Below are 13,403 nucleotides of genomic sequence, written 5' to 3' on the forward strand. Positions count from 1 at the left end.
TCTTTTGAAATAATGCATATGCATCCTTTAAGGTACCATTTTTACAGTTGGACTGTTTCAATCAATAATTGAAAGACTCTTGTATGTTACATACTATAATAATACAGTACTTATGAAAGCCGGGAGGCTTTTTTCCACTGCTACAACTTGACACTAATGTTATTTTTCTCTCTGTAGGGAAACTTAAATATTGCAACAGAAACCTGAACTGAGGTGTGATCCTGAAGTTGAAACAGATAACACATCAAAGAGAGCATCTGTTCATTTTCTGACAACTTTGTCAAGACTTAAAATAGGATAAAGGAACTAACCCTGTAACTTTCTTGATTAAAAATAACTTTATTTTTCAGTAGTGGAATGCTGCAGAACTTTTTTACAGTTTTAATAATTGCTTTTAAAGTACAGTATTCAACTGAAACATTGTAGTATGTACCTTTAGTTCCTCTTGCATACCAGTCTCAAGTAAAGAAGTCATTGAAGGGAGTCTTATTTATTGAATACTTTTTCTTCCAAGCATGGTGTTACAGATGGAACTTGAGTTGTTATACCCAGAGGTTTATATGTTGAAAGTTTATTGCTTATGTAATAAAAAAAGGAAAAAAAAAAAGTGCCTGAATTGTTTGGTAATAGCACATTAGCTCAGGATTTTCCAAGTAATGACCTTTTAGGTTGTGCAATAGATTTTACACCTCTGTTCAGTCATTTCTGTAAAACAGTATTTTGTATAACTTTAGTTTAATAGTATACTTGAGTTTGTGTATATACATTTGTAAATTGTTAGAATGTTGGGAGAACTTTCAGTATTTGATTGAAATTAATGGTAACAGGCAGGTATGTAATGTACTGTAGCAGTAGCTTATAACTGCACTGAAAGCATGCTTGGGTTTGGTAGAGGATTAGTTGGTCTGTATTCAAAATTATTCTGTCTCATTATATTTTTTGGTGTATGACATTCTTGACCAAGCCACATGTTCTCTAATCTTTTTCGTCATAAATGACTTGGTGATTTCCTGGAATCTGAAATTGGGGCCTGAAGTATTTAATTACAAGAAAAACAAGAAACGTAAGTTTTTATAAGCATGTCTTCTAACAAAGCTGTTCATAACTGAAACTGCTTTAAATGCAGATAGTTTGTAATGTTGTTCAAAATCCCAGTAATTCTCTGAAGCTTACTGTGGTAGTTATGCTGTGTGCAAAATTCATATGGCCAGACATGTTTTATAAGCAGCTATAGACAATATTGTGCTTATTTCCTGTTTGTAGCCTTTGCCTTAATATATAATATATGATAGGGTTGTGTGTATGTATTACAGATTTGTTGAGACTTTCTGTTGCTGGTAAATTAAAGATGCATAGCAAGTAGCTTTCAGAGATGTTCTTCTTTAAGAAAAAAGCTATTTACCATATCCACAATATATGCATGCTAATCTATTTCCATCACTTCCAAGACAGTGTTAGCAATACAGAATGCAGACTAGTCTCTGTTGTGGATAGTAGATCAGAATTCTAATACCAGGTAGAGGTATGTTCAGAGAAAAAGAAATCTCTTTTTTGGGACGGAAAGTCAGAATGTGATTTCTGCATGCTTTTTTTGGTAATGTTTTTTCCACAATGCCCTCAGTAGAAAGACTATATGAAAGTGTAGTTATGGCTCAGAACAGCTAAATAGTGTCTCTTAAAATCTTCATATCGTGGTATGCGCTGCTTAGTGTTCACAGGGAATAAGCAGGCAGGAAGTGTGCCACAATCATTGATGTTGTGGTCATTCAACAATAACACCAGATGGTTTGTTTCTAAAACCCAGGTTCTCAGTTTAAATAATGATCTTTAATGATTCAGCTAGTTTTTTTCAGTAACTTTGACACGCATACACAAAATGGGAAACTAAAGGAAAGTCATTCCCTGGTCAAATAGAGACAGGCACCTTTCTGCAGATAAGAAAATGTTTATTTACTGATGCTGTCAGTGATGAATCTGGAAAATCATCCTGTGTAGATTTACTGGAAGATGAAAATAAGGAATTGAAACAGATTAAGTGAGGCAACCCAAAGCAAATGTGGCATAGCTGCAGTTGAGCAGTCTGCTGGCAGGGGAGTGCTGCATGTACCCTGCAGATGAGGGCAGGTTTACCCTCTAGCTGACAAGCTATTCACACTGCTCCTGAATGTGCTAAAGCACTGTAAAACACGTAAGAAGTGAAACCTTGTATGATATAGGACAAACTACTGAAGCTATATTGTCTTATTCAACAGGATACTACTGTTTCTGTAAACTTCCTGCAGTGTTCTTATTAAAGCCTGGAAGAGAACTCGCTGAGCAAATGGGAAAAGTGGATACATGAAGAAACTTCTGCCATGGCAGTTTTGCTAACACTGTTGGGAAGTAATGCTGAAGTAATCAGACTTCAGTTAGTTAATGCTGCTTTAACCAGGTTTAAAAGTGTGACTGGCTCTGACTTTGTGCTTTCTTTTTTTACCTGTGCATGACTAGGTATCTGTAATTTATTTCTACAACTGTGAGCAACATAGTACAAACAAGGGGGTTTTGGCATGTTTACTGACTTCTCTTTTTCCCCTTGCCCACCTTTGGTCCCAAGATGAATGTCATGATGAAATGTAGTCACTGTTTCAGTTATTTTACCTTTTATTTAAGGTGATACCATTTGCTCAAATCACACTCTTTACCAGTAACTTCACTAATTTGGGATTCTGTCATGATAACTTTCCTATTTTATAAAATTCATACAGAAATTGAAATCTGTGACTGACTTAGGTGCTAGAGGCACCTACTCTGATGTTACCTGGTGTGAGACATTACTGTGTAGATTTATCTTTGTGAGTTAGAGACTTGTCTACTCATAAATCAGCTTATTTATTCTTTTAGCACAGAAAAGTTCTGTTGTACTGGAATATAATGTATTGAAGTTACCGATTGGGTTGTGAAGGCACAAGAAAAAGTGTTAAGTAGAAGAAAGGTCAACTTACTTGAATAACTTGGTGCCTTTCTGTATTGTGACTGCATTGTAGAAAACACCTGTACAAAGACTTAAGTAATATCCTGATTATTGCATTGTTTCTAATGGGAGCATGGGCTGTTAAGTTGTTAAAATAACCACTTACTTTAAATGTGTAAGCCTCAGCAGGAAAACAGTGTCTGTTGTATTAGTAAAGTCTGTCACTGCATTTGCATTGGAAGGGCAAGTTAAAAATGTGATTGTCTGAGAGCTTTCTAGCTTTGTTTTATACTTTGAAAATATAAATGTGAATTGCCTTTCTTTTGGTTGACTTGAAATGGCTGTTAAATGCTCATGTCATATTCCTAATTTTTCACATGTGAAATTGTTTTTTTTAAATGGATATCCAAAATGCAATGGATTTATTATGACTAGAGTCTTCCTTATAAGTGTCTGAAATAATAAGTTGTTGTGATATTAGCATTTATATTGGTGATCCATTTAATCTCTCCATAGATTAGTTAGAATCCTCATTTTAAACTTTGTGATGATTGAGTTCACATGGTTAACAAAATTCTGGGGCTAGTAAGAAGCAACACATTGCAAGGCTTCTGCAAGCCTGCCTTAACTGTAATAATTACATGTTTAAAATCACCTTACCTGATGGATTTAGATGGTCTTGAGACCTGAACATAACTGACTCAACTCAGGTAACTGATAGCAGAGGATGGGAGTAAATTCAGCTGATCGCCAGTTGTGTTATCGATTTACCTGCTGCCTTTCTCTCCCAGGGCCTCAGGGTGAAATGCTGATTTTTCTTTATATGAACTTAGTTGCTTTAAAAACAAAACAAAAACCAAGATTACACTTTCTTGTGGCATTAAAAAGGGCAGGGTTCTCAAAACTTGCTTGTTACATGTCGTAAAGTCATTTTCTGCCATGTCTTGGAAATGGATAGTGAGAGTTGATTGGAGAAGATGATTAAAGATTATAGCAAAGAGACTTGATTTCTCGGTGTTCACCTTACAAGACTGTAAACAGAGGGAGGCCCTTAACTTCCTTGCTTTCTGAAGGGATCTTTTCCCATGCTGTGTAGAAACATGCCTCTTGCCTTTCTCTAAGCATCCGAACAGCCATCTACAAAGTTCTCTATGGGAGAGCTCTCTAAAAGGAAGACTTCACACTTGCATCCTAATGAATATGGAGGAAAAAAAAAAAAGGATGTCTCTGCATGTAACTCTGGCCCTTGACAGACTTAATTCCATTGCTGCAGGATTTGGAGATAGGAGGTTCTTCAACCTCCTTACGAAGGAGGAAAGAAAAGAAAAAGCCATTTCAAGATCTTTGAAAGCCTACTTGTAACACTTGAGTCCTTAATAGACCTTAAGGATAGTGATGAATATGTAAGTGTTCTGTTTCAAGCTTAGTGAGCGTAAATTTTCAGTGTTAAGATCAGAGAAAACTATTGTCATAACACCTGCCCCTTCCTTCTGTGCCTGATGGTTTTTGTCATTGGAGGGGTATTTGAGTAGTTATTTAGCCACGTGGTTTAATAGCTCTATGCTGCCTGCCACTTTAATACAGTTTTCTTCTGTTCACTGTTCATTGCTCTGAAATTTGTCTAAGCAGTTTAAATCTCGTGTTTTTTTAATATTTCATTTTCTGTAAATAATGTAGTAGATGGCTTTTATTTTGTGACTGACTTCTCTTATGTCTTTATTGTTGAGGGAAAAGACAGGGTGGAAACCGTTGTTGTTCAAGTACACTCTTCATGGAATTAAAAAAGCCTCATTGTTTTGTTCTAAGAATAGCAGGACTTCCCTCCCCTCCCCCGCCCCCCCCCCCCCCCCCCCTTGAACGAGGATGTGGACTAATGTCCACTTCCAAGGAATATATTAATGGTGACCGTATTTATACTGTAGTTTCACAAGACCATCTGATGTGTGTATGTGCACATGTATGTACACATGCAAACACGATACTAGAAACCTTTAATTATTTCTAAGTGTGGATAAGAAATGACATTTTTAAACTACTGAAGATGGAGTTAAATGCAAATGCATTTTAAGTCTGTAGTCTTTGGAGTATACAACGGTGCTTTTGACAATGTTATCCCATATTTAAAAGCCTCATTCATAAGTATATATTAAGATGTAGGTATGTTTATATGTATGTTTAACATAGTTTATATAAAATCAATGTAAATTTTGTTTCTACAGACAATAAATGTTTTAACAAAATTTTTACTTATAAATTCAGTGATTTGATTCAGTAGTTATTAATGTTTGGTGTCATTTTTCAAAGCATTTTTCTTGATTTGTGTAGCCACTGAATTTTTTTATATCACTGTTGCTTCTTTATCTTTTGTTGCTTCTTTCTGAAATTAAAGTATTGATCCACATTCTAGGCACACCTTCTTGGCTAAAAGAAGCTCCATTTCCAAAGACACAAAATATGAATCTCCCCTCATTACTAGCACAAAATAGATGTTGCTTAAAAAAAATGAAAGCATGTATGTCCATCTCCTCTATGGCATTCAAAATACTTAGCATCTCTGCCAAATTTGGATTCTTGCCCTGTAAAGGGCCAGAACGGGGGAAGGCACATGCTTGGCTAACTTTACCAAAGCTTACATTCAGTAAAATAGTGTGCATTTTAAAGAATTCTCTTAATACAGTATCATCAGAGTGAGGCGAGAATAACCATGTTAAATACACAGATCCCCTAATAGATTCTAAGAGTGAGAATGAGGTGAAGCTAGAAGAATACACTTGCAGTGTTTAATTAAAGGAAAGGAGTTAACTTCCCCATTATTTACTTAAACTTGTCATAATCCAAATCTGTCTTGATCTTCACTGTATGTAAATAATTTGGTCTTTTTTTTTTTTTGGTAATTTCTAATCTGGTGGTTATGCTTGAACTGGATAGTAAAGCAAAACTTCATGTGTTGTAAATCTACTGTGATGTAGAGTAGCTACGGGCAGGATGCATTGTTACTTTTTTGCCCTCAGGAAAAATGCTTAAATAATACTTGGAGGGATATAATAATAATGCTTCCCAGCTATTAGACTACAGTCTTCAGAAGTGATGTGGCTGATCATGTTCTGAAGTGCATATCAGTTGCTGATTTTCATTGATACCACTTTAAAAACATCTCTTTAGCTTATCTAAGCAGTTCCTTAACAGGTAAAGAGAAGTTTCTTTTCTAAATGCTATCATGATTAGTATTCATTCAGCTTTTTTCCCCCAAAGGTAAGGTATCCAAATAATCCATATTGTAATGTTAGTATGAGGCCCCAGCTGAGGGGTAGGCTCTACAGGAACACAAGATCAGTCCTATAGAAATTCTTTGGCTTGGGAACAATGGGAAGCTAAATCTTGGAGTTACTACCACAGTGCTCCCCCCAGTTTACAATGAGTTTTTCCCACTTTCTGGAAGGGGCAACCTGCTGTACTGTGTAACTGCTTTACTTGGGAAGGCAAAAAAATTCCCATACATTAATATAGTTGAAATTGGCAATCTGTTTGAGAGCACCATCAAATTGGCTTTCTCCTATGCGTTGTAAGACTGACATTGTGACATGGCTACTTTGTGTTATTCCTTGTCACTTTTACTACCAGCCCTGAAGAGTTCTTACAGAAGCAGTGCTATTGATATGTACATGCCAAGATAAATTATTCAGTTATACCATTTACTCCACCTTAAGCTATGCAGCTGCAGCACTGGAAAGTCAAACTTCATATAACATTACCATGCTATAGCAACAGAAATATCTTCCTTCTCAAACCTGGCTACATCAGTTCTACTTAGTTTGACATGCTTTGTTCTGATTAACTTTACAATTTCAGCTAGTTTGTCATAATGCTTAAGTAAACACTGCTGCTGCTTATTCTGATAATTTCCCAGAATTAATCCTGTAAATTTTTCAGGTACTAGAGCTCAAATGCCCTTCTGCAATGAGGAATTGTGGATAACAAACCAGCATTGTTTTGTTAAGGTGTGTATGAATGAGTGGATGTTTGCTTTCTGGTAGCATGTGACTGGCTAAAAGATGCTCTTTGTATGTATGAAGATAAAATGCATTTTTTTGCATTTTCCCCCTCTCCTCCCAAGTCTTGGAACTCTGTCAGTGGTTTGTGACTTGGTATCCCACTATTGCTGAAAACAATACTGAGGTGGTTCAAGTCTTTGACTTTTCAGTGAAACACTGAACTGGATGGCAGCTGCCCACACCTATATCTAACCTCTTTCATTGCATTCCTTTTCACAGTTGAACTTGCTTTCCTTGTTTTAGTTATGTTTAAAAACTTTTTTTAAAAAAATTCAGTATTATTGCTGTGAAGGTTTTAGTGTATCACAATCATTTTTTTGCAAAAGATTAGAATTGGAGAAGACAAACTCCATTAGTCCTGGTGTTCCATTACTGCTATGGCATGTAAATCTGTAACTTTAACCACAGCTATCAAAACTTGCTTTTGTTTTTCTAAAAAAAAGTCAAGAATTAGAAATTCTGTGTAACTACTTAAACCTCTCATGTTTAAACTCTTCTAATTTTCTCTCAAACACTTCACCAGTCACAATTTAAAAAATGTGGATTTTCATAGCCAAGACACCAGATGCTACCTCAAAAGACATCTATTCTCTTATACACTTCTAACCTTCAAAAAACTTTTTTCAAATGAGCTCTCTTGTACTTGGTTGGGAGCAGGGCCAGGGGGAGTACAAAAATCTTATCCCTTACATTAGTGGCAGTGTTCTGTCTTCATAGTCAAATTAACTACCTGAGGTTCGAACAGGCCTTTTTGCTTAACCTTTCATTAATAGTGAAGATGCTTGTGCTGTAAAAGATGTTAACCATACTTTTATTGTTTTATACCAGATTATACAGTTTTTAACCTGCTCTTCCCCTCTGCTATTAGTGTAGGTTTTGTCCTAATGGTCTTTGCCTGGGCAGACGGCTCCCCGCCCTCCTCAAGGTGCCTTTCTGTCCAGAAGTGTTACTGGTCTCTGCGAACTGCTCTCTCTGTTGCTCAGTTATATCGTAGCACGCGTTTCACATCTTCCTACACTACCTGAAAAGAACAGTCACCTGCCACTCTGCTCTTGTTTTCCAAAACGCCACCACCCAAGCCGCCCCTCTTCATCTGATCTTTTTGTCCCTTTCCCCTTCCTTCCGTCCCTCCCAGCCTCCAGAGCCAAACCTGGGAAGGGGCGGGGGGGAGCGCGGCGGCTCCCTCCGGTGCGCCCCAGGCCGCCGCTCCCCCATTTCCCCTCACGGCCGGGGCCGGGGAGAGACGCGGCGCGACGAGGGGCACCGGCGGAGCTGCCGTTGCGTTTCCCCGCCGCCCCGGGGGCAGAGCCCCGCGGGCAGGGCCGGGCCGCGCCCGGCCCGCAGCAGGTAACGGCTCGGCGGAGGGGGAAGGCGGGTGGCAGGAGCCTGCGGTACCCGCCCGTCCTGCCGCCTGGGAGCGGCCGCCCGCTCCCGGAGACGGTGTCCGGACCCCAAAGCGCCCTCCCTCCTCCCCCAGCACCGAAATAAGGCGACCGCCCCCCTCCGCCGTCTCCCCGTGCCCAGCTGCCGATTCCCGGCCCCAGAAGGCGGGAGCCACCCCCTTCCCGCCGCTGGGCGAGGCGGGCCCGGGGCGCGGCGGCACCCCGCTCCCCCGGCCCTGCCCCCGCCGGGGACCGCCGCTCCGCTTCCTTCCTCCCCGCCCTCCTTCCCCCGCCGCCGCCGCTCCCGGCGGCCCGAGGCGGCGCAGCGGCTCTGGCGCAGTCTCGCGACACTTCCCGCAGCGCCGAGCCGCGCCGCTCGCTCCAGCAGCAGCAGCGGCAGCACCGGCGGCAGCAGCAGCCCGCGGCGGGGAGACCCGGCTGCTCCTCGCACCTCGCCCTGCCCTGCCGCACGCCCCGGCCGGCGGGGGAAGGCGCCCACCCCCGCCGCTCGGCAGCAGCCGCCTCTGGGCGCCCGGGCTCGGCCGCACTTTCTCCCGGGGCTGCTCTGCCCGGCGGCAGCGGGCACCCGGGTGGCTGGCAGGAGCTGAAGACTGAGTCCCTACTCTCGCCCGATTTTTCTTTTTTTTTTTCTTAATCCATACGAATACATATGCTGAGGGAAGCCGAGGTGCTGCGAGCAGAACGCAGAATGCAGCCCGGCTGCAGCGGGTGCTGAGAGCGGCGGCCGCCGGAGGAGGGAGCGGCTCTGTCAGCAGCCTCTTCTCCTTCCCGTGGCGGCGGCTCAGGCTGTCTCTCGCCCCCTCCGCCGCGGCCAGCCGCCGCAAACTTTCAGCCTGTTTCCGCCGCCAGGCAAAGCCCAGCTCGACATAAATGGGTGAGTTCAAACCGCCGGCTCCGAGTTGGCGGTGCCGGGGGGTCGGCGGGGGCTCCCGCCCCGGCGGGTGGGGTGCGCGCTGCCGCCGCGACGGAGGGCCGGGGGCGGCGGGGGGGGAGCTGGCCGCTGCCAGCCTCCGCTCCTCCGCCTCATGGCTTTTAACTTCTCCTCCCCTCCCCCGGCCGAGTCGGTAATTGTTTTCATGTGACAGGCGGAGGGTCGGGATTTGCGCGGCGGGGCGAGGGCCGGGCGCGTCGCGGAGCTGCAGCGGTGGGGGATCCCGAGCTGGGCTGCCGGGGTTACGAGCCGCCTGGCCTCGCCGCCTTCCCGCCGGGCACAGCCACCAGCCGGGGGGGGGGGGGTGGTGCGGTTGTGGCGCCGGGCCGGGCCGGGCCGGGCGGAGCGGGTGGGGACGACACGGACACCGCCGCCGCGGGCGCGCAGGTTGCGCCCCTCCGGCCGAGGGGCTGCCGGCGGGGAGGGCTGAGGGGGGGCGCGGGGCGACCTGTGGGGCCGGGACGTGCCGCCCTGCCCCGCTCCGCCCCGCCCCGCCGCACGGGGGCGGTCGTGGGGGCCGGGGCGCGGGGCCGTGGGGGGCGGTTGCGCTCGGCGGCCGCTGCCCGTGAGGTGGCTCCCGCGGGCTTCGGGAAGAGGCTGCGGCTGGTTGCCCGTCCCGGGTGGGCAGCGCCCGCTACCTGCGCGGCGCGGGAGGCGCGGGCAGCGGGACGATGGGGGATGAATCGTCCCATTATGCGGGGCGAGGCGGCGGCAGCGGTGCCAGGCGCGGGCTGGCTGAGGGACGCGCCCCGGGGCGGCGCTGGTCCGCGGCTCCCGCTGCCCAGCACGGTGCCCGGCGGAAAAGGACGGAGTGGAGGGAACAAAAGAAACCGCCGGCTGTTGGTGGGCAGCCCTGGGTGCACCCACCGACCGGCGTCCGAAGGCGGCGGCCAACGGCGCTCCAACACACCGGCGTGTAGGTGTCCTCAGGGCCCGCTGCCCGCTTCGCTCGCGGTAGCGGGAATGCTGCTGGACGGCGGGGAAGCCCAAGAGCGGTATCGCCAAACCGACGGAATAGAATGCGTTTTACGTGGGCAGACATGTTACACAGTTTTACCTGTTTTAATACAGTGATGATGGGAATATAGGAGGAAAAAGCCCCATCCCTTTGTTCTTTGAGAGATCAGTTTGTGGGGTACTACTAGAGCGCTGCACAGCTGCTGTACCTGTACGTTGCAAGATTAAGCACTGGCTTTTCGCTATTGACTTCCAGTTAGTCCTCCAAGTCAGGCTGAAATGCATTCATCCCTATGCAGCTCATCCAGCTGTATTGATCTGGGTGAACTCTGACGCTGCTGACAGTAGGCCAGCATCCCAGACCGCCACATTTAATTGGGTGCGTTGCAGAAGACTCTGTTAGGGTTGGTTTGCCTGCTCGCTAACACAGCTCCCAACTTCTGTCTTCAGCAGCAACAGATAAGATTTTAAACGTAGTGCTGTAATGAGGTGTAGCGTTTTATAACTGCTGAATGGAGCAAAATACGTCTTCAGTAGGGCATGTCACAGAACATAATTTTTAAAATATTTTTGTTTTCTTATCCTTCCTCGGCGCACTTATTTCTTATTAACTTTGTATTGCGATAGTCAGATTTTTCTGATTTCTGCTGAATCCGTAGTCCAAATATTAGCCTCTTTTTAGCTTCGCAGTACAACAGATTAAGGAAAGCGATAAAGGTCCAGTGAAGTAACTTGCATTGATAGAGCTCTAGAAAGGTTTTTGAATACTGTAACTTAGCAGTGAAGGCCATCTTTTTTTCCTTTTACCCACCCTTCCCTCCCCTGGGCTGGCCATGATTGTACACATCTGGCTTCTTTAAAGCTCACTTGGATCATGACTTTCCCAAATCACTGTGATTCAGTCAGACTTTTCTTTGCAAAATGGGAGTGGAGGGAAGGTAGATATGGTTTTGTTGTTGTTCATATCTTTAAATGGTAAGTGATCCTTGTAGTTTAAAAACAAATAAAAAAGTTGTGTAAGAAAGTGAAGATATGAGTAGTATGAAAGCAAAATCTTTCTAGGAGATATCAAATGAAACCAGAGTCTTATTAAAAACATTTTTAACATTGTTAGCATTTTTTTGAAGATATTTTAGATGCAGAATAGGTGAATTCTTTATGTGTAGTGCGCTGTTAAGATTCCTGATGTTTTATTTTTAAATTACTTGTATGCCTTCCATTTTAACCATTTATATTTTCTGTATGGCACTACATACTGTTATTACTTCAAGCCTGTGCATGTATATATATGTGTATATTACACATATGTGTATAGTAAAGTTCAGCGTATGGCCCCAAGATTTTTTACAGCACATATGCCAAACCTTGTGAGAAATAAACCTTTATTGAGGTTTTATGAGCTCTTCTATGACATTATAGTTAGAGTATCTTAAAGCGAATTAATTTTCACTTGGAATGGACTTGTCAGGAGAACTGAGTGAAATAATGGTGGTAGTTCCCTAAATGTAAAAGGTGGGTTAAGGCAAAGACTTTAAAGGTAATTGTGAATACAGTGAAACAAGCTCGGCCCCCCTCCTTTAATGTGTGAGAAATGAAGAGGTGGTGTTTTGTGGGAATTTCTGTGTGAGTGATTGTTGTTTGGTTGGTTGGGGGTTTTGTTGTTGTTTTTTTGTTTGGTTTTGTTTTTTTTTTTTTAAAGTACTTAGAATTGCATATGGTTAGAGAACTCCTCAGTCTCATTTGCATGTGTGTCTCATTTGTGGCCTCTGCATGCCCATATGTCAGACTGCCCTCCTGAAGCTGGTGGTCCACAAAGCAAAGTAAGAAGAAGGTGTGGTAGCTACTTGGGGAAAAACTGGTTTGAAATGTACTGCTTATCAAATTTAGAAAATGCGAGAGTACAAGTCTCGTTCTAGAGAACAGTGTTTAACTGCCATCATCACAAAACAACTGATGTACAGCTCCTTGTGTCAGCTGAGACACATCTTCCAACTTCTGCAGATGAAGGAAGATCCTTTTTTCTGCTATGAAGTCTTTGCTCATCTTCAGAGCACAGACAGTTTAGTGCATTAAATGGGGTATGTGTTCTATATAATAATACTGCCATGCAACTAGGAAGTTGAAGCCTTCATCATGGTGCTTGTAAATACCAGCTTATAAGTAAACACTTTCATTGTCAGTATTTTTTCATCTTAGTATTTTTCAAGGTATTGTTAAAGCTTTGCTGTTGGGAAAGGGAAACAGAGCATACGTTGCTTTTGTTTCTGTGAAAACACATTGATCACCTCTGCTGTCACCACAGTTAGGAGTTTGGATCCAGAGACAGTCTTGTGCCCTTTGAACCAGTTAGATTACTAGTGCTGGCAGACAGCTGTTGTCTGCATGGTTTTACATTAGTGGTTGAGGAAGATGCTTTGCTGTGAAATACCGCAGCTAGTTTGTACACACCAAAGGGATGTTACACCAAGAAGTAATGTAATTAAAAAAGACTCTTATGTTAGAGTCTGATTGTTCTGTACTAGTTGCAATCCCTTTTCCTGTTTTTTTTTTTTTTTTCCTCTTTCTTCTTTTTTTTCCCTTTCCAAATTCTCCTCTATCCCCTGCCCTCAAGTTCAGCCCTGCTTCCCTTGCACCCCCTACGTTTTTATCTTTTTTCCCTCTCTCTACTTCTCTTTATGTGTTTCAGACATGCCACATCCTCCTTCTCCCTCTCTCTTATCGAAGCATCAACAGAGGGAGCACTTTGAGCACGTTTCCTGCCTTTGGGGCCACACTGACCTCCAGCAAGAGAGCTGCGCTTGCATCAAAACTTCTGCTTTGCTCTGTGGGTGTGGGTTGTTGAATGCTCACTGCAGCGGGAGGCCTGGGGAGTTTAGCTGGTCAGCTCTCTAGCAACTCTGCGCTTCTATGTAAAATGAAGCATTTTTGAGGCCTGAGCTTAGCAGAAGTTGTATAAATTGCCTGTGGAAGGTGGTAGGTGTGTTTGTAGTTCTTGACTAGTCTTTGACAAATTTTAAGTTCTCTCTCCAAAATGGTGGAGATTTGGGAACCTTTCAGCAAAATAGCTGTCAGATGTTTTTAAATAGGAATAGCATGCGTCATTCTTC

At 43.7% G+C, this 13,403-nt stretch overlaps 2 protein-coding genes across 5 annotated transcripts in view; both read left to right on the top strand.

The window, feature by feature from the left end:
* Window positions 1–5,225, top strand: part of BCLAF3 (BCLAF1 and THRAP3 family member 3) — a 33,607-nt gene extending 28,382 nt beyond the window's left edge. Inside the window, exons 12-13 of one of the 2 annotated variants that reach the window (XR_012627537.1) lie at window positions 178–1,063; window positions 2,253–5,225. Coding sequence is in view for 1 of the 2 variants with exons in the window: in XM_074858673.1 (XP_074714774.1) it covers window positions 178–207 (30 nt within the window). In the remaining variant the exon portion in view is untranslated. Of the gene's footprint in view, window positions 1–177 lie in introns of both variants that reach the window. The other variant, XM_074858673.1, reaches the window with a different exon arrangement.
* A 3,515-nt stretch (window positions 5,226–8,740) lies between these two features.
* SH3KBP1 (SH3 domain containing kinase binding protein 1) overlaps window positions 8,741–13,403 on the top strand; it is a 238,498-nt gene continuing 233,835 nt past the window's right edge. For 2 of the 3 annotated variants that reach the window (XM_074858676.1, XM_074858679.1), the window contains exon 1: window positions 8,741–9,282. In XM_074858676.1, the coding sequence (XP_074714777.1) occupies window positions 9,279–9,282 (4 nt within the window). In that variant the 5' untranslated portion in view covers window positions 8,741–9,278. The remainder of the gene's footprint in view (window positions 9,283–13,403) is intronic. The other variant, XM_074858678.1, reaches the window with a different exon arrangement.

This window comes from Strix uralensis, chromosome 2 (genome assembly GCF_047716275.1).
Source record: "Strix uralensis isolate ZFMK-TIS-50842 chromosome 2, bStrUra1, whole genome shotgun sequence".
NCBI lineage: Eukaryota > Metazoa > Chordata > Aves > Strigiformes > Strigidae > Strix > Strix uralensis.